This window comes from Oryzias melastigma, linkage group LG17 (assembly GCF_002922805.2).
Source record: "Oryzias melastigma strain HK-1 linkage group LG17, ASM292280v2, whole genome shotgun sequence".
In the NCBI taxonomy this organism is placed as follows: Eukaryota; Metazoa; Chordata; class Actinopteri; order Beloniformes; family Adrianichthyidae; genus Oryzias; species Oryzias melastigma.
Window position 1 is genome coordinate 23412751 of NC_050528.1, and position 26454 is coordinate 23439204.

A 26454-nucleotide genomic window follows, 5' to 3' on the forward strand; every position below is an offset into this window, starting at 1 on the left:
TAAAAAAAATGGAAAAATAAATAATTCCGTCAAAACTACCACAAAAGATTTATTGCTTAAACATTTTATACACTTCATTCTTAATCAAGAAAACGAGTAAGGACCTATGGATTTTGCTTTAGGATAATATATTTTTCTCAATATCTCTTTTGTCCTTTTATTTCAACAGTCCTTCTACACCTGTAAATGTCTGTTGACTACTTCTTAAAAAATGAAAGCTGAAGTTAGGTTACAATGCTGCACATAAAGACGTTTATATTTGTTTATCACTAATATTCATACACCAAAAATTATTTGAGGTATTTAATGTAAAATTTAATGAAAAATGTTAATTGTGTCTGATTAATATATCAATTTTAAAAATGTAAAGTTAAAAAATATTATCAAAATTGAATTAACATGTACATTAAATACTTTGGCACAATATTATTAATTAACATGTAATTTAGCTTTACATTGAATTATTTTTTTTTTTTAAATTTAATTTAAATGCATTATTTTTATTTGAAGTAAAATGTTAGTTTTCCGAAATTAACATACTTGAATTTATTTACATAAATGTTATTTATTTTTTGTATTTGTTCTTCGTTTTAAATAAAGTTTTCTACAGGGAAAAAAATCTCACAGGGACCATGAAAGAAACGCCTCCTCTGCGTCACTTCAAGGTTTAACTTTTAATTGGCTAAAAATGGGACTGAGTCCGTGCGGCGTTACCGATTGGACGAAAATGCCGCGCCAAACGTCACGTGGCCTCGGTTTTCGCGCGAAACCGCCTTCTGTTGTTGGGACGGGAGACATCTGCACGCGGCCGTGTGCTCCTCTCTTCCTTCCATAAGCGGGTTATTTCTTCGGATCTTTGAGCAGTTCGGCTACAGAACAGTATGGATGTTGCTACAGCGACCGCGGAGCATGCCGGGACGATCGTGAAGGACGAGCTGGCGGAGAAATGCCAGAAGTTATTCCAGGCTTTTCTAGAGGAGTGAGTATCAAGCAGGAGTTTTGTTGTCGGCCTTGACACGTCGACCACGAGTTGATCTCCATTATTCTGTTTTTTGATTATACAAAAAGTGAATCTAAAGCTAGTTTTCCTGCTGTGTAGATTCCAGACCGGGGATGGAGAGGTGAAGTATCTCCGTGAGGGGGAAGAGCTGATTCGGCCTGAGAGGAACACTCTGCTGGTGAGCTTCGGTGACCTGGAGGGCTTCAACCAGGAGCTGGCCACCACCATCCAGGAGGAGTACTACAGGCGAGTATGGAGACAAAATACACTCTCTGGATCTGTGTGTGGGTCAAATATAATATGTAATGTCAAATATAAACAACAAACAAATACAAAATATAGCATCTTAAAACTATTCAAAATAGCAAATCTTTAATTGTTACGCACCAATTGCTTGGCCCACACACAAACAAAATCACAGTCACACACAGATGACAGCTGCAAGTACACAAGGGGTTGGGAGACTTCTTTCACATCTTCAGATTTGTTCTTAAATGATGCATTTAAGTGCTGCCAGAATGCTTGGTCATCTGAGTTTTCTCAGACGCTTTGAACTAAGATTTTTAATATATTGTAAAAAGGATTTTTCTAAGCTTTCTTAAACAAATATGTCATGACAATTACAATAAAAAAGTCTAACTACACATCTTTAAAAGACTCAATAGTTAAAATTAAAAAAAAGTTTTCCTCAAGCATGGAGCTCTTCCCCGAGCGGTGCAGAATCAAGGAGTTAAGGAAACATTTTTTAGAAAATGACTTTTAAACCCAGCTTTCATAAGTGATAGAAGATCAGTATTTGGAGGAGTGATATCTTGTGTTAAAGTTGTGTTTCTACATTTTCAGGGTGTATCCATACCTGTGTAGAGCAGTGCGCAACTTTGCCCGCGATCATGGGAACGTCCCCCTAAATAAAGAGTTTTACGTAGCCATCGAGGATCTGCCGACAAGACACAAGTAAGACGGACACAGGAACGATCAGAAATGAACCATCCACAGTCAGAATCTAAGGTTTTTGATGTGACAGGATCCGGGAGCTGTCCTCCATGCGGATCGGCACCCTGGTTAAGATCAGTGGTCAGGTGGTGAGGACCCACCCCGTCCACCCCGAGCTGGTAAGACCCCCAACATGGCCGCACTTTGCTGCGGAAACGTGAGCTCGCCTTTGACGATGTGTTCTTTGTGGCTGCAGGTGAGCGGCACCTTCGTGTGCATGGACTGCCAGATGGTGATCAAAGATGTCCCGCAGCAGTTCAAGTACTCGCCCCCGACCATCTGCAGAAACCCCGTCTGCAACAACCGCTCCCGCTTCCACCTGGACACGCACAAGTCCAAGTTCATCGACTTTCAGAAGGTAGTGTGGGACGGCGCAGCTGTAGGCTCGCTCGCCGCTCGGCGTCTGATTTTTAAGGTGACCCTTGTGTGCTCAGGTGCGCATCCAGGAGACGCAGGCGGAGCTGCCCCGGGGTTCCATCCCGCGGTCGCTGGAGATCGTCCTGAGGGCGGAGGCCGTGGAGACGGCTCAGGCCGGAGACCGCTGCGACTTCACCGGGACACTCATCGTGGTGCCGGACGTCTCTCAGCTCAGCACTCCTGGTGAGACTCAAACGCAGCTGAAATCTACAATTTAGCTTTTTTAAAGTTTGACCCTCCGTGTTTGGAATATTTTGTCAGGCTTGCGAGCAGAAACCAGTTCTCGTGTGGGCGGAGGGCGCCAGGGCTATGAGGCGGAGGGCCTGAGGGGGCTGAAGGCTCTGGGGGTCAGGGAGTTGTCGTACCGACTGGCTTTTCTGGCCTGCAGCGTCGCACCGACCAACCCAAGAGTGAGAGCCCTCCCAACTCGCACAAACACTGCAGGCGATGCTCCAAACGTCCCATAACTGAATGATTCTGTGTAGTTCGGCGGGAAGGAGCTGCGCGACGAAGAACAGACGGCTGAAAGCATCAAGAGTCGGATGACGGAGAAGGAATGGGAGAAGGTGTTTGAAATGAGCCAGGACAAGAATCTGTACCACAACCTGTGCACCAGCCTCTTCCCCACCATCCACGGTCGGGGCTTCCTCTGATTTTTAGTTTTTTTGAGTTATTTAAAAATAAAAACAAAAAAAGACAAATCACATCTGTTGTCTGATTTTGTAGGAAACGACGAGGTAAAGCGCGGCATCCTGCTGATGCTGTTTGGTGGCGTTCCCAAGACGACGATGGAGGGGACCTCCCTGAGAGGAGACATCAACGTCTGCATCGTCGGAGACCCGAGTACCGCCAAAAGCCAGTTCCTGAAGTGGGTGACGCACCGCCGAAACACTTGAGGGTGATCTACTTCAGGAGTAACGGGGCTGTTTGTGTTCAGGCACGTGGAGGAGTTCTCTCCCAGAGCGGTGTACACCAGCGGGAAGGCCAGCAGCGCCGCCGGTCTGACGGCAGCTGTCGTCCGAGACGAAGAGTCGCACGAGTTCGTCATCGAGGCGGGAGCTCTGATGCTTGCGGACAATGTAAGGGTTACGGACAACGTCCTTGGAAAATTGAGTTTTTAACACGATCTTGTGGCATTTTTCTATTTATTTTTATTTATGTTGTAGTTCAAATATCTCCCCATAGATGGCGCACTACAAATAAATTCACCTTTGTTCAGGTTCAGAAAGTTATTTTGCATTCATGTAGTGCCCTATTTGTTGTTTTTCCGATATTCATGTGTGATTTTCAAGTCGGACATTCATTTTTCTGATTATTCCAACACCACATGAATGCAGCATTGCCCTGAGTTTGAGGGACATCAACCAATTGGTGAAAATGACACTAAAAATGAGAACAAAAAACAGAGTTTTGAAACTAGATTTATAGCATGACCTGCAATAATGCAACTGTGAATGCTTTTAGCTGAATGTGGCTGCTGAAAAATGGCAGAGTTGATAGCTGAAAATGCTGAAACTGAAAGTTTCCTAAATTATTAGCCAAAAGCCAAATTAGCCAAAAATTGGAAAAAAGTCTAATTGTGTCAAAACAGCTAGCAAAATGCTCAAATTATAGCTAAAAGCCAAATTTGTCTAAACTACTTTGAACATTTTCTAATTTTGACAAAACAGCTAGCATAATGCTAAAACATTAGCTAAACTCCAAATTAGTCAAAGAACTGGAAAAAAAAGGTCTAAATCAGCCAAAAACTACTAGCATGTGCTAAAATAAAAGCTAATTCCAAATTATCATAAAAACCCAGTAGTTGCAGAATATTTTAAAGTTTTAATAGTGTCTTTGGCTGAAAGTATTTGTGGAAGTTCACAAGTTTCAGTGTGCACAAAGTTTTTGAAGGATTTGAGCAATTTCTCATTCATTTCCGATGGGGCTCAATGTTTCAAAAACTATCAAGTTTATAAATACCAAAAGTATAAGCAGTAATGTTCTGAATGTTTTGATACCAAGATTGTTGAAATTGCTGAAAGTTTGAGTTTTTCGTGCTGAAAAACGTACTGAAAGTAGCAGGAGAATCACCAGTTTGAATGCAGTAAAGCATTCAGACAAAAGTTCTGTTTCAAAGTAGCTTTCAATCAAGATTAAGGGTTCCGTGGTATTTCTTTCTTTTTATTGTGTGAATTATCAAAACGCGGAACAAATTTAGTCAAATTTTAGAACTCTTTGTGGCCCACAAGTAAAAAGCTTTACTCATTTCGGGTGTAAACAGATGGATGACAGGAAGTGGCTGTGAGTTTTTAATGAACTCCTGCAGAAACTTTCCTAGAAAATGACAATTTTTATTTTTTTTTTGTGACTAAAACGGCTAATTTAAAAGACCCCTGGGAACGCTTTTTAAAACAAAAAAACATCTTCTTTCAGGGGGTGTGCTGCATTGATGAGTTCGACAAGATGGACATCAAAGACCAGGTGGCCATCCACGAGGCCATGGAGCAGCAGACCATCAGCATCACCAAAGCCGGAGTGAAGGTAACAGCGCAAAGCCTTGAAATTAAAAAAGGATGATGGAAGGAGCATAAAAAGGTGAATTTTTGCGGTTTCAGGCGACCCTGAACGCTCGCACGTCCATCCTGGCAGCGGCCAACCCCGTCGGCGGCCGCTACGACCGCAGCAAGAGCCTGAAGCAGAACGTCAACCTGTCCGCCCCCATCATGAGCCGCTTCGACCTCTTCTTCATCCTGGTGGACGACTGCAACGAGGTGCGTTTGTGTGAAGGGTTTGTTTTTCGTCGGGTTTTGGCCCATCCCGTAACCTCTGTCCTCGCCGATGTCAGGTCACGGATTACGCAATCGCTCGGCGAATCGTGGACCTGCACTCCCGCGTGGAGGAGTCCGTGGACAGACTTTACTGTCTGGACGAGATTCAAAGATACCTGCTTTTTGCCAGACAGTTCAAACCAAAGGTGTGTTGTTGTTTTTTTAAGCCTTTAACGGTGAATCTTTCATTTTTTTTAAAGTGTCTCATCCTTCTTCCAGATCTCTAAAGAGTCTGAGGAGTTCATCGTGGAGCAGTACAAGCGCCTCCGCCAGCGGGACAGCTCGGGGAGCATCTCCAAGTCTGCCTGGAGGATAACGGTGCGGCAGCTGGAGAGCATGATTCGCCTCTCTGAAGGAATGGCGCGCATGCACTGCTGCGATGAGGTACAACCTCCACCCACATTCAAAATAACAAACATCCCGCTGCACCTTTTTGTCTGACAAAACTGCAACTTCAGGTGCAGCCCAAACACGTGAAGGAAGCCTTCCGCCTTCTCAACAAGTCCATCATCCGAGTGGAGACTCCTGATATCAACCTGGAGCAGGAGGACGAAGTGGAGGAGGAGGAGCAGCAGCAGGAGGAAGGTGGTGCTTCGCTCTTCCTCATCAATTTAAAAAATTTAAAAATGTCACTCGCATTCATCTGTTTTATGATTACTTCTCTGTTTTAAGGCAACAATGTTCCAAATGGAATAAACGGTCATGCTGAGGGTATAAACGGTCACGTCAATGGCCACGTGGAGGATATGAACGGCCACGCGGAGCCCAGCAGTCAGTCCAAGCCGTCCCTCCGCCTGTCGTTCTCAGAGTACAAACGCATCTCCAACCTGCTGGTGCTTCACCTGCGCAGAGTGGAGGAGGGTACGCCACCTGGATTTTCCAGATTCTCCTCTTTGCATTTGTCTTTTTTTGTTGTTTTTAACATTTTTAACCTGTGCTGTAGCTGAGGAAGAGGAGGAGCTGAAGAAAAACGCCGTGGTGAACTGGTATCTGAAGGAGATCGAGTCAGAGATCGACTCAGAGGAGGAGCTGATCAATAAGAAGGGCCTGATAGAGAAGGTCATCCACAGGCTGGTGCATTACGTGAGTCTGCTAGTTTTTTTTTTAAATAATATAAAGTAAAACTGTCAATTCAATAAAAAAAATTCTGCCTCCTTTTTAGGACCATATCCTTATCGAGCTGTCCCAGGCAGGACTGAAGGGCTCAGAGTCTGGGAGCACAGAGGAAGAGGAAGTTGTTCTGGTTGTCAACCCCAACTACACCCTGGAGGACTAAACTGCCCCTACTGTCTGCATCAGCAACCATCCGTGATGCTTCATGCATTGCAGGCCTCTAAAAGGCTGTTAGATTTTTTTTTCCTTCTCTTTTGAGTTTAAAGTTTAAATTGTAAATATGTTTCAGCTGCTTTTTCTAGCCCACTGACTTCTGTGTAACCTAAACTTGAAAGCTTTTCATAATGTGCATATTCAATACAAAAACACATAAAAAACGTTTAAAGTTGTTATTTGTGTATTATGATGCAAATTGAATGCTAGTTTGAATAATAAAAATATTTGTAAGCAAAAAAATGTGTGCCGTTCTTTGTGCATTGAAGTGTAGTTTTAGTCTTGGACGGTAGGTGGCAGTGCCTCCAAGATGATGCATAACTGCGCATGTGCAGGATTTGATAACAAACATGGCGTACCACCTGATAAGGGACGCTCTTGCAGGTAAAACTATATTTACCTCGTCAAATCTATCATGTGTGATGTTGTTTTTGATGTCACGGCTCCATTCTGTAGTTTTACATGTAAACTTCATGACAAATAACCTTTTAGCAAAAATGTACATCTGAAAAATGAGTTTGTCTTTCAGGGCTGCACCGGCTCCCCCGGAGGATACTAACGCAGCATAGCAGGGGAGCCTTAAACGGTTCTCCCGCCGTCTGGATGTGCAGCTCCACGACACAGCCCAAGGGTTCGTCGGAAGAACATTCTTCTGCCCGGAGAGACGAGGAGGAAACGGCGGAAAGACCCGAATACATCCCCAGGAGAAAAGCGAAGAACCCCATGATGAGCATTGGCTACGCTTGGTACGTTCCGTCCTCCACTTTCTTCACAACATTTGAAACAAACATATCAAACTACTGTTAGCTTGGATTTTCTTACTACGTTTGTGTTACTAAATGTTATTTATTATTTAAATATACACAATAAAAACATGTAGCAAAAACATTTCCAGCTATTTGCAGCTTGAAGGCGAACTATTGTTTTCAGTGGTTTGGTGATTCTTGAAATCTACAATGTCAGTCAAGGGCACATGACGTCATTTTGCTTAGTCATTGTTTGGATGAGGTGGTCCTAAGAAAATCTGTCGCATTTTGGACAGTTTCACATTTGATTTCTGATATTAGAGCATGGTTTGTGAGTGTATTTTTCAAATGATTGTGAGATGGTATGGTCTTCTTAATTGATCTGTATTTGAGCTGCTCTCTTGAGGGACGCCACAGCGAATCAAGTGCCTCCATCTGACTCCATCCTTAGCCTTCTCCTCGCTGACTCATGTCTTCATCTATGAACGTGTTCTTGTGGTCCTCCTTCCCTGGTAGCTTCAACCACAACATTTGTTTACCAACGTACTCACTGTTTTTCCTATGATTGAGTCCATAACATCTCAATCTGCTTCCCTGCATTCATCTCCAAAACATCTAACATGAGCTGTTCCTTTTATTCCATTAAACTGTGGACTCCCAAAGTGAACCTTAACCTCTGGATCTCTGCTACGTTCAGCTCTGCCCTCTGTTTTTTTTCTCAAAGTCACAGTATCTTGAAGGGGCCCTCCCATGAAAATTCAACTTTTTGAGGTTTGAAGAGCATTATACTCTTCATTCCTCTCTATAAAGGCAGTATTTTGATCAGTTCATGCTTTTAAGAATAATCCTCTAAAAACCTACACTCTCAGCTGCAGCAGCTCGCATACCCACCAAAACAAGCAGGTGGAATCATGCTGACGTCAGCACAATGTGAACCGTTTTATTCTAGTATATTATTAGATTATATATCTGCCATCTGCATGTGTTTGTCAGTGGAGGAATATGAGAGAGCAGGGGAAGCCCCTCCCCTCCACACTGCTAGGACAGACTGTGCACACACTGTCATGTTCGTGACAAGCCCCTTCTGGTGGACTTCTAGGAAATTAAAAAAAAATACAATTAATGGAAAGAGGGGACCTGGAATCCTCCGTGAGTTGAAATATTGCGATGGTTCGCCATACCGATCTTTTGTCCCACCTCTACAGGTAACACCTGAAACCTTTCTCCATTCATTCTAATTTGCATGCACACACCTTTTTAACCTCTTTCCCACACTGCTGTCCTGGACTCTTGACATCTGAAGCTCTCCACCTCTGCTCCAGTTTCTCTCATTTACACAAAGATATTTTTTTTAGTTGCACCTCTTTTCCAGAGCAGACTTTCACCTCTCTAGATGTTCCTCCACCTGCTCCCTGCTCTCACTATAGATCAGTGTCATCTTGAAACATGATCCACAGAGATTCCTGTCTGACCTAATCTCTCCGTCTATCAAACAAGAAGAGGCCCAAATCGGATCTTAGTGGAGTCCCACCCTCAGCTTAAACTCGTCACACCTAAAGCACATCTAACCACTGTCTTACAGCCCCTATTTATGTCTTCCACATCTCCTATGTACTTCTCCCGACTGTACTGACTTTCTTTAGAACCTGCAAAGACACAATGCAGCTCTTCTGACTTTCTCTTTGCTTCTCCAGAAGTATTGTTAAGTCTTGATGTGTGGAACATTACATTTTGGGTTACATTACCACAGTCGTTTGAGAGGGTTAGCTCAAATATTAGCTTGGGTGTTAAAAACGATAAAGAAAATATCTTCTTCCTTTGAAATAAATCATGCAGTAGCTCACAAATACTCCCCTCTGACCTCAGCTTAACTTCCACTGCCCTTCTCAGAACTTCAGTCTGACTCATCAGTTTGAATTCTTCTGTAGTTTCCAATTATTCATGTATTTTTTTCTCTTAAAAACAGCCTCCACATGATTCAAGGATCCTCTCAATCCTAGATCTTATTACAGTTCAGTCAGAAACTCTTCCCTCCTGAACACTTCCATACCCTCATTCCTTTTTTATTTAAAGCAGTTTTTTTTCTAATTTTCTTAGAAATCAAATCAGTTTTTTATTTTTTATTTTTTTTTTTTACTGAAAGGTAGGTGGAGTCTTAAAATACTTTATTTTGTTCCATCTATTGATTCGTTTTTAAGTCGGGCGGAGTAAACACAAGTCAGTGTGGCTGATCTAGTTCAGAGTTTAGACTCCTGCAGTATGTGTGACTCCATAGATCATCTGTGCAGTTTGAATGACCAGGATTTTGTCATTAACAGTCATGAAGACACGTGGATGATGTTGATTTAAACACCGAACTGTTCTGAGGATTCTTTTAGTTTGGGTTTGGTGGCTGTGAAGACCACAAGACCTGTGAATATTCATCCAACACTTAAAGTATGATTTAGATTCTTCTGTCCTCCTCAGTAGTTCTGTTCCCTTAAGTATGGATTTGTTTTGTATTTATTTAATAAGCTGATTCGCTATGGCGACCGATGATGGGAAGTGCCAATTCCCAACATCCTTAAACTGGTTTATCTCCTCAGACCATCAAAACCAAATGAGCCCTATAACTTAATGCACATTTGGAAAAAATATTAAAACATTGTTTTTAAACCGTGTGCAACGCAAGAGTCTGTGCATGTGCTGACTAATATGTTTGTCTGTGCAGGATTATAGGTCTACCCAGCGGCATCATCGCCTTTGTTCTTGCCAAGAGACAAGTGGACAAAAACAGACTGAAGCAGCTTAAAGTCAGACAGAGGATGAAACTGTCAAATGAAGGCGACTACGAGGGGAGCCGCTACCGCCGCCATACCCAGGAGGTCAAACTGGACCAGTGATGTGGTGCAAATGGGATTCAAAAGACTACAACTCAGTTTTAAAGAGTGTATTTAAACAGAGATCATTTATGTTACGAATGAAACCTCTCAAAGAAAAGTTTTGTATTTAATATGAACAAGTAACAGTGTCTCTTCATTGCTAATATGCATTTACAGCTGCTCAGCTTCAAACCGTTGGCGCCTTACAGTCCTCGACTGGACCGCATGAGAAAGGTGAACAATTTGGTTCTGATTGTGTTTTCCTGAGTAGAAAACCACCCTGTCTATTTATATGAGAATAATTGCAAAAATAAAAACAGCGTCCTTCATAGCACAACTTGGAACCGTCAGAACAGCTTAAAACACAATAACAGAAGTTTAAGGTTTGTAACTTTATGTAAACAGAACAAAAAAATAGTACTTGTGGGTACAAAACTAAAAACAATTGTGGTGACACATTTGTGGATTTTCTATTTTCTTAAGATTGAAAAAAAAAAATCTGTCATCTCTATCCAGGACAGCTCATCAATATACAAGAAGTTTATTAAGTAAACAGATCCATTCTAGCTTTACTTTGAAATATATACATCTATAAATGTCTAAATTATCCGTAAAAAAAATTTAGTGTGAAAGTTTCATTTACACTGTTGAATGTAAAATATTTAGCCCTTAGGTGCTTTACTTGAATCTATGAAGGAATATGAAAATAAAATAGTTTGTTGCTTAAGGCTTCATCCACAAACCCAGATTCTGAGCAACATTTGGGAATCTTATTTGGAGGCGCCGATAATCTGCAGTATGAAAAGGAAGATTTGTACAATGTCGACGTAGAGGGAGAGAGCGGCGAACACGTACTCCTCCTCGCTGATGGAGTACTTCCTGTTTCCTATCAGAAGCTGCGTGTGATATGCCAGGAACTGGAAGACACAAACAATCAACGACAGTTAGGAGGAATTTGGCAGAGGAAATGAAGAAAAAAGTTAACATAAGAAAGAAGTCAAAACACTAACCAGAGTGAAGACGATGGCTCCAAGAGCTGCATACAGCATGTGCAGCCATGGAATCTACAACCACAAAACCAGTTAATAAAATAATCCTAAAAAAAAAAAATTCTTGGTTCAAATCAGCTGTAAACTCACGTATTTGAACGACAGCACGATGACTGTGATGATCCCAGTCACAAGCATAACAATCCCAAGCACGCAGAAAAGGCCCTGGCATTTGGTGAAGTCAACCTAGACGTTGGAACCCCACAGCAGCGTGTTACCACATGTTCCTGAGTAAATGCATGGAAGCTGGAGGAAGCAGCTACACACCTTTGTCTGGAAGCAGAAGACTGTGACGGCGATGCAGACGACAGCAGTGATCCCCAGAGCCAAGAACACCGATTTTATGTCATAATAACTGAACAATACCAAAAATACAAAATCAGTAAAGTCAACGTAACCGATTTTTAAAGTTTTTATTAATTAATGTTTACCTGGAAATGGTTCCAGTCATGTAGGACAATGCCAGAGTCTGTATAACAGAAACATAACAAGGTTTGAAGCAGATTTTTACTAAAAAACATTAAATAACATGTAATTCAGTCATTTATAATCACATTCAAAGATCATTAGATTGGTGGCAGACATACTGAGCTTTCAAATTAGGATAGTCTTAAGAATTTGATCTGATTAACCCTTTAGAAACCCACTACAAATTATCGACAGGAAATAAAAAATTTGGGGAAAAAAATATATTTTTTAAACTTTTAAGGAAATCCACAATACATTTTTAAATGAGATATAGACTGCATTAATTATGATATTCTGGGTCGTTTTTGCTCCCAAAACGATTGCAAATGTATTGACATGAGTGTTCAGGGGGGAAAAGCACCTCAAATTTGAATCACACATTTAAAAATGGATCCAAGAATTATTTTTTTTGTATTCTTTCAAAACAATAAATAGTAATTTAAAAATAACATTACATGAGTTATTCTCCCAATAAAGCTCTGAAAATTGGCTAAACATTTCCCGCCAAAAGAGTCATGGGAGCAGCCATTTTGAAATGAGTGGGAAAAAGCCATTCTACTGCCCCTAGTGGAATAATAATGAACTGCAGGGCAGAAAATGTGTACCAAGTTCTATACAGTGGGTTTTTAAGGAAATTTTGGATCATGCTAATAAGAAAGGGGTCATAGAAATGTGGGTGCCAAATATGATAGTGGATATTGTTGAAGCGAAGTTCCCCGACCCTCCTTCTGATGGGTCTGGAGTCAGGAACCTTAAAGTGAGTGTAATCAAAATCAACCAACAACAAGTTCACACAAAAGTCACAATATCAGTTTCACCTTCACGAAGGGAGAAGCCCATCAGTCACCCAGCAACGTGGCTCTCTCTAGAACTCTGTGTGTTCCCCCGCAACAGGCTGGATTAATTTATACATCTGTGATGCGTGAATCCTCACACCCAATCACCATAAAGTACAAATGCATTTCTCCTAATAAGGCAGAGTGACTTTTACAGACATGAATTGTGTTTTTTCCACTCAGTGACTTTTGCTTGACCTGTGTGACAAGTGCAGCTACTCTCACTTCTTGTTTTAGCTGTCTCCCGTTATTCACTCTGCCGTGAGCACTACCTCATTTCATTCTCTGCATGTGAAAAACAGAATACTTCTTCAATATATAGGGTTAACAAAGAAATTTACTATAAAAAAATATTTTTTTATTTATTTTTTGTTTTATTTTTTTTTTTCAGGCTGGCCTTTTAAGAACATATCAAACAGCCTGGACAGTCTTTGGAGGAGTTTCTGTTTTGTCTTCTATGTTTTTTTCGTCACCTAAAATGCAATAAGTAACAAAAAAAAAATTAAACATCGGAGGAAACAAACTGTTCTGAACAAAACAGTTCAAGTATAAACGTACCTCATAAAAGCAAAAATAAAAACTTAATCTGTTCAAGGTTAAGTTTTTATGAAGACAATAAACCATAATACCTGATTTTGATGCTTGAGCTGATAAGTTCAGGTTCATCTTAAAACTGAAACTGACATTTGGCCAGGAGTGGTTTTGAAATGTGGTGAAACGGCTAAGATATAGAGATAAAGAGCTCCGGCAACACTAACTGGTAGAAACATGCCAAAAAAAATAAAATAAAAACTCTAGAGTAAGTGAATATTTTTAGTTTGGTGTAAACTAACTCTGTACTCACAAAGATGAACAGCAGAATAATGTTCCATGGATGCTTTCTCCTGTAAATCAAAAAAATAAAAACAGTATTAATGTTTTTCTCCAAATTGCTACAAACCTCCTTTAAGTGTTCTGTTGTCACTCACCGGGGGCCCTTGCAGCACACCAGCACAATGTGGGTGACTAGATATATAGCACTGAGAGGAAAAAGAATAAGATTTAAGTGTGTGTGTGTAGGTTTCAGTCATTTTGATTAACAATGTAGATGCTGGAGTAAGACTTACTATGAAGCCCAGTACACAGCTGGGTTGTTTCTTACAAAAGTTCTGACCGGATTGCTGAAGGAAACAGAGGGAAAGTTTAATTCGGCACTGCTGACGCTCAACCAGACTAACCACACAAATTTACTCACACAAATGTGAAAATGGCAACAATGCCGGTAGTAAGGAGGAGCTGAGACGCCAAAATTAAGTACACCTGAATAAGACAAGGAGATAGAAGACACCAAAAAAAACAGTTATGTTTGATTAATCCGATGGTTTATTCTGTGAAGCATCTCAAGTTAAATTCACTACATAGTGAGGTACACACACAGAGACACTTATGTACAACCACTACAAAAAATTAGTAAATTTATATTTATTTAGAGGGTTCTTAGTATCAAAATAAAATACAAACATGCACAGCTGGAATTCGGCAGAAGCCTGTTTAAAAAAGAGGGTTCATATACAAGCTGAGGATTTCAAGAGAAAGCCTCATCAATGTCAGTTAATCCAACAGACCGGACACAGCCATCATCAGTGGAGCTCAAGCATAATGATTCACCATAGCAATGGGGGGAAAAAACAGGACTACTAAACAGTAAACACTGAAAATTTGACCCCAACCATCCCAAAAATTTAAATCCTGGAGTACACTCTCCCGCTCACAGCTCCTCACAAAACATTACAAAAATGGTGAGCAATACTGGAGCTATCTGATCATGCCCAGTCGGACAAGGAAAATTAAGATGTTAACAGTTCTATTCGTCTCCAAATAGATTATTCGGGAACGGAGTGGAGCAGGGAGCTTGTGGTCCAGCCATCCTAGCCCCATATGTCAATGCTACAGGCTTTTTCTAAAAGCATTTTTTTTAAATCTGCTCTGGAGTTTGTTTTTTTGCCTTAAGATCAAAATGTCACAAATTAACAGCGAAGGAAGAAGCTTCATGGTCAGATGAACTGGCTTTCCTTACCTTTCTGATGAAGGTGTGCCGGACGCTCACATCGCTCCAGTCACTGCCTCTTGCAGCAAAGTCGTCTTCTGCTATCAAACAAGAATATAGATTAGGGATCAAAAATATAAAACCTCTAATTGATCTGTGAAATACTGAATACAGAGAGAAATTGAAAGATCTAAATTCCAATCTTCTATAATGGGTTCAAACATTTACAGTAGAAATATTTTTTGATATCAAGAAGTCCTACCAATGGCTGGCAAAGGCAACCTGATAGCACTGAAACTCTCATCCTAGAGACAGGGGACGGACTCTTGAGCACTGGAGTCACAGACCCAGATCTACCACACCAGAAAGACCTAAAACATAACTGCAGGGTGTAAGATACAGGCAGGGAAAGGAAACATGGGGTGCTAAAGCTATTTGGCCAAGTGGCTGGAATAGTGTCTAGAAACACGTGCGGAATATGGACTGGAAACCGCAAAGTCAAAATGGAAAACACCTTTGAAGTGGCAGAGAAGGAGAGAGCAAAGATCCTATGAGACTTCCAGATATGAATGGACAGGATGGTAATCAGACAGCGGAAAGCCGTTGTGGTGGATGTGGCAGTACCAAGAGATGGTAACATCAAGAAGAAGGAACATGAGAAACTAGATTAAAACCAGGGAGTCAGAGAGGGACTGGAGAAAGCTTGGTAATTTTGGTAATTGAAGCACTCAGAGCTGCAAACTACAAACTGGAGGAGTGGCTACATAGGATCCCTGGAAAGATCTCAGACATCTCAGTCCAGAAAAGTGCAGTGCTAGGAACAGCTGAGATACTGTAAAGGACTCTCAAGATCTCAGAGGTAGAGGACTCAAGCTTGGAGGAGAAACCACCCACAGAGGATGAGATGGGCCTTATTGTTTTTAATTTTCATCCTTATGTCAATCATTCTTCCCAGATTCATCAGTTGGGTCACAAAGTTGTATCTTGATCTGGTGACTAAGATATACTGGTCTTACAGGAAATTAGGTTACCTGGTTTCTAAACCTAAACCTCCTTTCAAAGTGCTTTTGTGGAAATAAGATGCAAACAGTTCTATCTTGGCTATGCCTCAATTCCTAGTCATGCAAGGCTGAAAAAAACACAGCAGTTGTAATAGAAAACAAAGCCTTGATTGGGCTTTTATTTTTAGTAAACGTCTACTGAACACTGCTGTTCTGCAATGTCTGCTCCATAAAAATTGAGCACTTTAAAGCTACTTTCACACCAAACGCGATTTGAGCAGCAAGGACGCTCTGTTTTAATGCTAAATCAATGTTCAGATGCAATCAGAGGTCCTTCTGTGTGTTTTGAGCTTTAGGCACAGCCATATAGTGGTAACGCGATTTGGTTAGCACGGCAAAAATTTTTATGTAGTATATAAACATTTATGTTTTTCCAGAAAGCCAAACATAGCCAAAATTTAAAATAATTCATTTCTGTAATCTTCATAGAAAAAAATAATACCAAAACATTTTAAAAACTAGATATATAGCATTGCCTGTAATAATGCAAACATGAATACTGTAAGCTGAATGTGGCTGCAGAAGATGCTAGTGCTGATAGCTGAATATACTGAAATTGATAACTAAAAACGCTGAAGCTGATAGCCGAGAACGCTGAAGCTGATAGCTGGCTAAAATTCTATCAAAATGCCAAATTAGCCTAAGAAACTAAAAAAAAATTGGATATTTTAATAGCTGAATGGGCTAAATAACTGAAAGAGCTAAAGAGATATAGATGTCCAAAAAAACAAAGAAGAAAAATAATAATAAAGAAATAAAGAAAAAGTGAATCACTATCAAACCAATAAACAGTCTATCCTCTCCTGTCACAGTTCAGAAGGGTGGAATCAAAAGTCACGTTCTATGTGGTTCTCGATTGCCGTTTCTGATCGTGTGTGGGGGCTGGGACAAATGCAAGAAAAGCAAGACTGCAGGTGTGCAGAGTGGGAGAAGTGATTGTTTGTTCTGTTCTCCTGTTTACTATTTAACATTAGAGTTGAACCTGAGATGGAATGAAACTTCCCGCCACAGTGGAACAAGACCTCTCATAGTGCACAGGAAAAAAAAAAAAAAAAAAAGGAAAGACATCTCAGGCAGGAAGGAATGAAACTATAAAAAGGAGCTCTGGTTACAAGAGTAATGGGTTTACTACCAGAGCACTAAGCAGGTTTTTATGCCTCCATTAGCTCATATATAAATAATGCCTTTCTGCTGCTTTATTCTGTCAAAAGGGTGTGTAGTGAGTCACGCTATGATGATGTAAACATGCTCTTGGAAAACTTGACTCTAGCTGTTACAGGTCAGAATGAATCATTCAGTCTGGACGCGTAAACCCTGCTTTTTAACCCTTTGTACCCTCTGATGCTACTGAGGCAGATCCATTGTTTGCATCACGCAAAAGTAAACAAAATCCTTTTTGGCCAACAAAATGTTTGTGTTTATTCTTGAGCATAAAAAAAACGAAACAAAAAAAATTCAAGGTTTTCAAAATCCTGGAAAGGTTGACGTCACACGTTACACGTCACATTGTGAATGTGTTTAATGAAATAGTCAACAAAAATACCAGGACATGCCCACCCTTTCCACACACAAACCAACTAAATCAAGTCGTCCCCCTGATCATGTGACATTGTGACAACAATGGCAGCTACACCTTTGAATAACACGTTCTTTGACATACTGCATTTTATGCTATCAGTGTGAATCACTGATGCGGAGAAAGATGGCTTCGCACCAATATACAACACACTATCGTGAAGTGATAGATAAATTATATTTATAATATTTTCTCAGCTTCAGACTTTGCTGGAATTTCACTTATTGCAGTACTTGAAGAGTTGTCAAAATAATTTCAACACTTGGGGTAAAGTTCTGGTGTTAAAGGGTTAAAAAAATATGGTTCATTGAGCTGGGTTAATAAAATTGATTAATCGATCTGAATTGATCTAACCTTAATAGATCAATAATCGTATCCATAAAAGTAGAGATCGATCTAATGCATAATGCTAAAGTTCTTTAGCTTGATGCTAACGTATAATGGGATTTTTCATAGGACAGATAATGCTAACACTCGGTTGATCCAAACATGCATTGCTGACTAAATGAACGTCTTTATTTAATCACAGGCATGAATTTTCAAAACTCTTTTTAACAAAACATTTTTAAAGTAACCATTTGTGGTTTAAAGCACACTTTTTTTGCTCATATTTTCTTTTTTTTATGGAATAAGGTTTAATGTTTTAGCGCGATCGTCACTTAGAGGCCAAACTGAAATGCTCTCAAGGAGAACCAGAACAATTGTTGGAGCTTCTCCTTTGAGAATCCATGTAACACTGTATGCTATTAAAAATTTAATTATAATTTCACTAATAAATTTTACAGTGTGTGGAATTGTGTCAGATTAATATTAAAATCTTCAAAACATAAATAGATTATTAATGAATTTCTAAACAAATGGGTCTAAATGGGTAAACCGTATAAACTCAAAACTGAATTGAAAAATTAAATAGAGGAGATCAAAAGATTCGTGGAACCAGTCTTAATGGTTCCATGAAAAAATATAAATGTATCCCACAGATCAGGGGTCTCAAACTGGGGGCCCGCGGGCCAGCCCCCGCCCTAATATGAAAGTAAAATGTCTACTAAGCAATATCTTCTGCATGTCCACACTTATTTGATGATAGCTTTGTATTTGCTTTGTGATGTTTCAGATTGTTTTATGCTTAAAAGTTTACATTTGCTATTGTTGTTGAATCTGGTCATCAGAAAAGTCCTTAGTAACAGTTTCTAGCGTCTTTAGCTCCTGTTGTTTCACAAGACATGCAGATATTGGTTAATAGTACATAGACATGGACAAATGTTCAATACACTAGTTAAAGTAGACTTAGACAATGGACCAAAGATATCAACAGTGAGCGCAAAAACATATTTCTGGCACAATTGGAACCACATACAGCCCAGACTCAGCCAGACTCCGACTTCAGTGGTCCTAAGGTAAACTGAGTTTGAGGTAGTCCGAGCAGAAATAATCTTACCAGTGGCAAGCATATCCGATGGTATGGTAGGTGGGATGATGGGTGGCATGGGAGGTGGGTTGGGGTAGCCTGGAGGCCCGGCAGGTTGGGGCTGTCCGGGGTAAGGGCCTGGGGGATACCCCCCTGGTTGTCCGGGAAACAGAGGAGCGTTTAAAGAAGTGGGATATGGTGCAGAAGGCGGGCCGGGCTGGGGACCGCCATAGCCGGGAAAACCATACGCAGGGGGTTGGGGGTAGTTAGAGCCCTGAGGTGGGTACATAGGTCCATGGGTTGCGTTGTATTCCGGAGGATAGTCTGACTTGGACATGATGCCTATGAGAGGAGGTGACAAAAAAAGAGGATGCGTTACAGATGTTGCTACAGCAGAACTGACAAATCTTGTCGAGTGAATTTTTGCACTAAAGTCAGTGCAGTTTCAAGAGTACTTTGAGTCTCCTGCATAAAAAAAAATTAAATGACCATGTCGTAAGGATTCATCATTGGTACAACATCCTCAGAATGACCACTGCAAATGAACTTCATTTATGTCCTTGTGTCTGTATTCTAATAAGACCCGTCCTCTTCCACTACATAAGTCAATAATCCACAAACAGCGCTGTCATTGGTAATTAAAGAACAGTTTTGCTTCACCAGTTCATTAGTACACTTAACACAGGTCAACAGGGAGTTTCTGGGCCGGTTAATGACTGGACATTTTGCTCCTGGGTTGTGACGTCTTCACATAACATATGGCTTTGATGAATAATGTGGTTCATAAAACCCACTAGAGGCTCTGGAAAACACTGCACAGACCTCTTGAAGTAATTTTCCGTTAATAACTACACAAACACCCTGCAAAACAAAGAAGAACAGACGTGGAGCACAAACACTCAAAGATAATTTAAACTTTTACACGTTGAATTGTTTTGTTAAAGGATAAATAATACTAATCTACTTTATAAGAAGGGGAGATGTGCTCATCTAAAAGAGTTTAAATATAGCCATGTATTTACTCTCAAAAGAGCTTTTAGGGGAATAGAGACATTGAAGGAATTCAAGTGCTGGCCCCTCCTTTGTCAGCTGTTGCATCACATCCAAGGAACCAAGCAACCAGACAGGAAACAATCAATGGAACAACTACAGCCACCAAACAAAACATAGATCGGATCACTTTCTTGCCGTTCTGTCATCACAAAGGCATGATCTTTAGTCTATGTTCTCGATCTTAGTACTGCGTTACACAATCAAAAGGTTTTGTTTTTTTGTCTTTGCTTTTTTGCAGAGTCATGTAAAACTAAAAGTAAATGTTCAAACTTACAAGAAAAAAAAGAAGGTCTTAAAGACCCACTCTGATCATCAATTTTCAAAGTGTTCCCAGTGGTCTTTTAATTACAATTATGCCATTTTTAGCCAAAATAAATATAGCTGTCCTTTTCTAGGACATAGTCTCTGCAGAGCAGCATGAGTTCATTGGACATTTGCCTCTGAGTTGTGGGTACAACTGTTTGGTGCAGAGAACCAGTTCCTCTCCTCGTTGCCAGGAGCTCGGAGTAAGAGCTTATGGCCCACCCAGTGCATCATTTTCCATGTCACAAATACGATCTTCTACAAACTGTATTTCTTTTTTTTTTTTCACGTTCATGTTTTTTTGGTTCACGATTAAATTTGAATAAAGAAATACTCAGTAATACAAATTTGAGCTTCATTTTCTTCATATATTTCCTCTATCATCAGAAAAATTGCACAAGAACAGGTTAAAAACACAATTTTGATCAGAGTGGGTCATTAAAGCCACACCTGATCTTAAAGTTCCAATTCATTGTTTGAAATTAGGATGAAAGAACCAAGTCAAGTATGCTCCACTACGTGCTCCATAAATAGATCACGGATAATCCGTGGTCCATACTTTTTAGTGATCCGAAAAATGATCCGAACCGTGACCCCAAAACTGTGACACGATCCGAACTGTGTCTTGTGACCCGTTACACCCCAACTGGAAGACATTGCTCAGTGCTTGATCAAATGCCAAAAAAATGCAGATTTGTGAGATAAATTATGATGGCGATTAACGTTGAAAAAAAGACAAACAAGTACCTGTTTCACCATCCTGCTGTTAAAACCACCAACTGTAACAGCAATGGACTGCTCAGGACTGTTTTTTTTTTTTTTTTGCAGCAGCAGAATCAGCTGGTTCATGTGGATTACATCCACCTTTCAGCAGCGCGAGGCTGCGTTTCTTCAGAATAAGCTGGAGTTTCGCTGGTTAAGCTGGAATTGAGTCAAATGTTGAAGAGTTACCATAACCAAAAGAATGTAAACACTAGAGCTAAAGCTCCAATGTTGAAGCTAATTAATTGTTTCAGAAGTTATGCCTGTGAGCGGAACTTCAGTCTCCGTTTCTGAACAGAGCAAAAATATACCGTCCCCAGATGATATTATGATCATATTTTACTACAATTTATTACATTTATAAAGATCAGCGAATCAGAAAATCAGTGATCTTGAACGTCGCGAAGATCCGTGCTCGAATTTTTGGGAGCAGATCGTGATTACCCGAGCAGAACGTTACAGCCCTAGCTCTGATACCTTCTTTTTTAACATTTTCTTTTGTAATCCTATTTTTTTAAACAATATTTTTTCTTTATCGCAAGTTATAAACTGACCAATCAGTAAAAGCATGTGGTGCCTGATTGCCCCACCTCCAACGTTTGATTGACAGCTTTTCCAAAACCCGCTTTCAGTGGAATGGGTGTGGACTTCGAACAACCTCACTGATGATTAGTGAGTGTAGTTCCACTAAAAATGGGATTCAGACCGACTCGGACCAGTCACTGTCGTCAGGTTTCAAAATGGCGGCGCCTGTATCAGGAAGCAACGGTGACAAATTTGGCGTGGTTTCATGAGAGCTGAAGGTATGGAATTTTCCATGGGGGACGTCAGACGGCACTCTGTCCATAGTTCTAACAATCCATAGTAAAAACTAAACTGTTGTGTGTGTTCATTGCAGCTGCTTTGTGTTTAAAGTCAGATAATTATTCTGTCATAATATTGTAGAGCAGTGACTAAGAAGTCAGATTTTATTTGGATCCAAAGTGTTTAGTGATTCAAACCTGCTGCTTTAGTCATGCATTTTATCACCTTAAAATAAGTGCACTGCTGATAAAAATTTAAATAACCAACAGGAGGAAAAAACTGTTATCTTAACTTCACTGACATTGATCAATTTATGTCCAGCAATTTAGGGAACATTCAAATTTAAAACAATATTATGTTTAACATAAAGAGAACTGTGTTTTCAATAGTAAAAAGTTATCTCCTTTTTTTATGTCAGTTACTTCTTCCTTTTTTAAATTACTGGATTATTTTGAGTTGTGAATGTATCTATGACAAGGATGTACCGCCTTTTGCCTTGTGGGCCACAAAGGCTTCTAAAATTTGACAAAAGGGCTGGACCAGGAGCAGATCTGTGGGGCATTTTGGTGATCCAACATGGAATTTGGACAAAAAGCTGCTTTGATTTCGATTGGAAAATTATAAACATTTTTTAAAAAAAGAACATTTTGGAGTTTTTATTTCAAATTGTGCCTTTTGTTCTCATTTTAGTAGCAATTACACCAATGTGTTGATGTCCTTCAGGGAAAAACGCTAACTGAGCTGCGTTCAAAAAGCGTTAAAATGATTTTAAAAAATGACTGTCCGACTCTGAAAAACACATAAACGGCAGAAAAACAACGAATCTTCCAAGTTCACTTAAGGCAGGGGTGCCCATTCCTGGTCCTTGAGAGCTACCACCCTACCTATTTTCCAGCTTTCCTTGCACTCCAAGACATTAACAGACAGGTACAAGTTTGGAAACTAATTTGTTACTGTGCGACAACAGAAAACAAAAAATATTTAGCTCTACTTAACATGCCTTCTTCTGGAAACGGAAGCTTTAAAGTCCCACTCCAATCATCTTTTGATCTATTGCTAAAACATTCCCGGAGGTCTTTCAATTATTAATATGCAATTTTAAGGCAGTGTTCCAATTTTTTTATTTTCTCTGACATAGTTTGTGCCATATGGCAGGAGTTCATCAGAAAGTGGCCTCTGAGTTGTGGACGGGACCCTAGGCGCAGAAGTAAGCCTCCACTGATTTCCCATCATCACTTTGTCTACACTTTTTCCTCTAGCTTACAGCCTTCACAACCACAAGCTAACATTGCCGGAGCAACATAAATGTTGAGTAATATCGAAGCTATCCAGCCGTCCAGTTTTGAGCCCGATGCCAGCTCAGACCAGGAAAACGAAGATGCATGGATCTATTTGTCTGGCAAGTGGATGCATTAGAATGGATCGGAGGAGGGAGTGGTGTCGACTGTAGCACTCATCACTGATGCAGGTTTTTTCAAACTAAATGTTTTCATCTCCTCTGGATTCACAACGGTTTAATGGTGTTTGAATCTTTATTTTCTCCATATGTCATCCATCATCAGAGAAATGCCACAAGAACGTGTTCAGAACACCGATTTTAATTTAAGTGGGACTTTAAAAGGGAAATTATAAAAAACAACAGTTACTTATGTTTTTATTAACTAAACTATTTGGAGTTTTTAATGATTTGATACATTAAAATACAAGCACATGTTTGGAAATGAAGTTGTTATGGTGGCATGATGGGAAAAAAACTGTTTAGCTTGAAAGTGCAACTTAGCATGCTTTCCTCTGGAAAAGAAAGCTTTAGACATGTAGGATGAACCAGATAAGGGAAAATGTGGAGCATATTATGGACTTAAATATAGAAATATATGTTAGAAGTTGGAAGACCAGATTCTACAGATTATAACTATTAAAATCCTATAAATTCTTAGCTTTATACCAGGGAGACAGATTAGCAAACTTCTGGTTGATTTACATAAAAACAAATATAACCACGACAACAGTTTTCTAAAAACCAATTAGGCAATTCTGCCCATTGTGGTAACTCTTGTGATATTGCTATATACATAAAAATCAAACTCACAGTTCAGGCCAAAACTGGGAGGAAAAAACGTAAATGTCCCAGAGAGTTATATCTAAGCGGACTCTAAACTTAAGAAGAAACGAAAATGACGGCAACATATTTATCTTTAACATTAAAATGCTAATTTATTTTGAGATTGAACTCACTCCACTGAGTTTACTGCAGACCAAACCAAAAAGCAACAAGAAGCTCTTTCAGGCGGTGACTCGAGTGTTTACCTAAACATACTTTAACTCGTCTATCCGGTGAATAATGCCGCCAGAGTGTTTTCTTTTTCGTACACACGAAAGTATTTTACAGCTTTTTCAAACTTACCGACTTCCAATAAATGCGATGTTTCCAATTTTCGTTAACTCTTTGGTTTAATTATGAACTCCCAAATCTTGGATGAAAACTTGCGCTAGCCCGTTGTTTCTTCCTGAGACTCAGAGCAGTCTCTAACGAGAATTTCCTGGAAGAGCGGTGGAGGAATCTATGGGAGGATTCTGTTTGACAGCGGTACACGCCCAAGGCAGGCAAGGTGTCTGCTGCACGCATGCGCAGCAACGTCCATGGACAAAGGTCCATTTCAACGGCATGCGCATGAGCAGAACAGTTTCTTAAACCAAGCTCGTTTGTTTGTTTTTTCTTCAAAACTTTATTAACACTGAACACAGTACAATAATTCAAGAGAAAACTACAGATACTGTCCAAGGCATAGGTTTACTTTGTCTTAATTAACATAGACTAGAAAAAAAGAGGAGAAAAATAGGAAAAAAATAAAAATACAATAATTTTAAGGATATATTGACTACATTCATTATAAACAAAGTTGAATCGGACCATTTACACCCTTGAATCACTGCGGTGAAGTTAGTTTTAGGTTGGATATTCGACAGACATTCGCTCTGTTCATATTTAGGGACCGTCAACAAATGACAGAATGTTTCTTCAATAGCTCTTAAAGTATTGCACCAAATCAAACCAAATCCCTTTAAAATAATAATAAAAAAAAAAAAAAAACGATAAAGGTATCACTTCCAACTCATTATAAATGGACGTATGTTTCGGGCTCGCTCCGCATCACTTTTTGATGCACTGGGAGCCCCCAACTCATCGTTTTTTGACGTGATAGCTGTTCTCATTAAATCAGAGGTTCCAGACCCCCAGGCTGCGAACCGGTCTCTGTCCATGGGCCCCTTGGTACGGGCCTCCAACCCTAGGGGCGCAGACCGGTAACAGTACCCTAACCCTAAATTCCAGTACTGTGTCAGGTATCGCGTACAGAAGGTTGGAAGTTGGGGATGCCCATAAGATCAAAAAGTGATGCGGAGGGGGCCCAAACTGTATATGGAAATCAGGAATAAACGCCTGGGCTGCAGTCGTTTCTCACCTCTCTGCGGCTCGTTTCAGCTGCCTGCACAGCTCCTGGATGTAAATAGAGCCTGTTTTGGTGTGTCTAAATGATTTGCACTCTGGCACTGTTGCCATGCCCAGCAAGAAGTCAGCATCAGAGGGGATAGAGTTGCTGCATCAGATTCAAAATGTGTTTCCCCAGTCTCCATCCACATTGGGACAGAACCACTTTGATCTTGACATGCTTGGATAAAGAAAAATTTAGGCTTTCCTGCCAAACTAGGGGCTTGGTCACTGGTGCAGGGTTTTTCCTAAAATGTTTTAAAGGTCAATCTGCTAAAGCAGCACTAAACCATTAGTTCTGTCTTATGCTATTGTCCTGCCTCAAAGTAAGACATAACTCACCAAAGCATCTTCATCCAAGAAATCTCTTAGTCCCAGCTTTTTTATTTCAAGACTCAATGGAATCTGCAGTAATATTGTTGTGTACCACAACCTCAAATCCAAAACGTTGGAATGTAAACAAAACTATGCTGGAAAATTAGCTATACAGCATGTAACATAGCGATATGTTATAGTAGCTAATATAAAGTAGTAAAACAAAATACACATTAAAAGGCACATTCGTACACACACCTTTTGATAAATGTTGGTCAGAAAAAGACGATGTTCTGTAAAAAGCAAAGATCACAGAAACTATGAGGCCATAAGAAGCTGTAGATGTTTTAGTCCTCACAGTTTACATAAAACACCCCATGAAAGTAAAACTTAAAATTAACAAAAATGTTGCCTCATAAAATTACAGACATTAATACATGTTATCTTGTCATGACTCAGTGCCATTTGAAAGACAAAAAATATATATTTTTACATGATGTGTATTTTACAACTAATTAATCTGACTCTTATTTTGAAAATACCCACAGCTGCAGTGTGAACTGGTTTAGCAAGATTTGACGTATTTATAGTCTGGAACACGCCAACCAGGAACTCCTCAGATAACTCTGTAAAACTCGCAGCTGGTAAACATTATTTACTTCAAGTATCCTATTTGGGCTTTTTTTATTCTTCAAATAAATAACTTATTGAAATTCTCTATGAGATTATCAATATAAAGCTGCTGAAAACACGGTATTTGTTATTTTTTCTTCAGTTGACTGTGTTTACTGTTTTTCTATTTAAATAGTCAATTTTTATTTTTCCCTAACAATGTTTCATTGATATATTCATGTTTATGTCAAGTATGTGAGATACGATGCTTTACTTGGAGACTATTTCTAATTATTACGGTAAAATAAAACAAAATTGTGCTTAAAAACACTCAAGCAGAGGGAAAATTATCCTCTTGTGGTTCATAAAGTTGGAATAGAACTGTCAGAAATGAACTTTTGCCCTCATGAAACATGTTATGCAACTAATAGAAATGGGTTAGTCTAAAAAACTTTTTGAAAAAAACAAACACAGTGACTTTTAATGACTTTATGTAAAAATGCAAACTATTCTAACACACGATCAGAAATAAACAGACTCA

At 39.7% G+C, this 26454-nt stretch overlaps 3 protein-coding genes across 4 annotated transcripts; 2 read left to right on the forward strand and 1 right to left on the reverse strand.

The window, feature by feature from the left end:
- The first annotated feature begins 743 nt into the window (after positions 1–743).
- mcm6 (minichromosome maintenance complex component 6) lies at positions 744–6732 on the forward strand. Its single transcript, XM_024274376.2, has 18 exons — positions 744–979; positions 1100–1246; positions 1844–1954; positions 2025–2112; positions 2190–2351; positions 2428–2593; positions 2672–2820; positions 2896–3046; positions 3137–3278; positions 3348–3489; positions 4826–4933; positions 5008–5163; positions 5238–5366; positions 5440–5604; positions 5679–5805; positions 5893–6081; positions 6164–6303; positions 6383–6732. Exons 1-18 carry the CDS (start codon positions 882–884, stop codon positions 6494–6496), a joined length of 2484 nt encoding a protein of 827 aa, XP_024130144.1. The 5' UTR covers positions 744–881; the 3' UTR covers positions 6497–6732.
- A 97-nt stretch (positions 6733–6829) lies between these two features.
- On the forward strand, positions 6830–10290 carry si:ch73-71c20.5 (DUF4748 domain-containing protein). Its single transcript, XM_036216537.1, has 3 exons — positions 6830–6930; positions 7076–7292; positions 10003–10290. The coding sequence occupies exons 1-3, from the start codon at positions 6897–6899 to the stop codon at positions 10172–10174; spliced, it is 423 nt and encodes a 140-aa protein (XP_036072430.1). The 5' UTR covers positions 6830–6896; the 3' UTR covers positions 10175–10290.
- Positions 10207–24562, reverse strand: tmbim1a (transmembrane BAX inhibitor motif containing 1a). Of its 2 annotated transcripts, none has more exons than XM_024274188.2 (12): positions 23904–24562; positions 18608–18919; positions 14563–14630; positions 13741–13805; positions 13613–13666; positions 13475–13525; positions 13351–13390; positions 11634–11671; positions 11470–11557; positions 11293–11388; positions 11164–11217; positions 10207–11070 (listed from the first exon to the last, which is right to left on the reverse strand). In XM_024274188.2, exons 2-12 carry the CDS (start codon positions 18912–18914, stop codon positions 10924–10926), a joined length of 1008 nt encoding a protein of 335 aa, XP_024129956.1. In that variant the 5' UTR covers positions 18915–18919; positions 23904–24562; the 3' UTR covers positions 10207–10923. The 2 variants fall into 2 exon arrangements, with proteins under 2 accessions (XP_024129956.1, XP_024129955.1); XM_024274187.2 differs by having other exon boundaries at positions 14563–14633.
- Positions 24563–26454: the final 1892 nt, after the last annotated feature.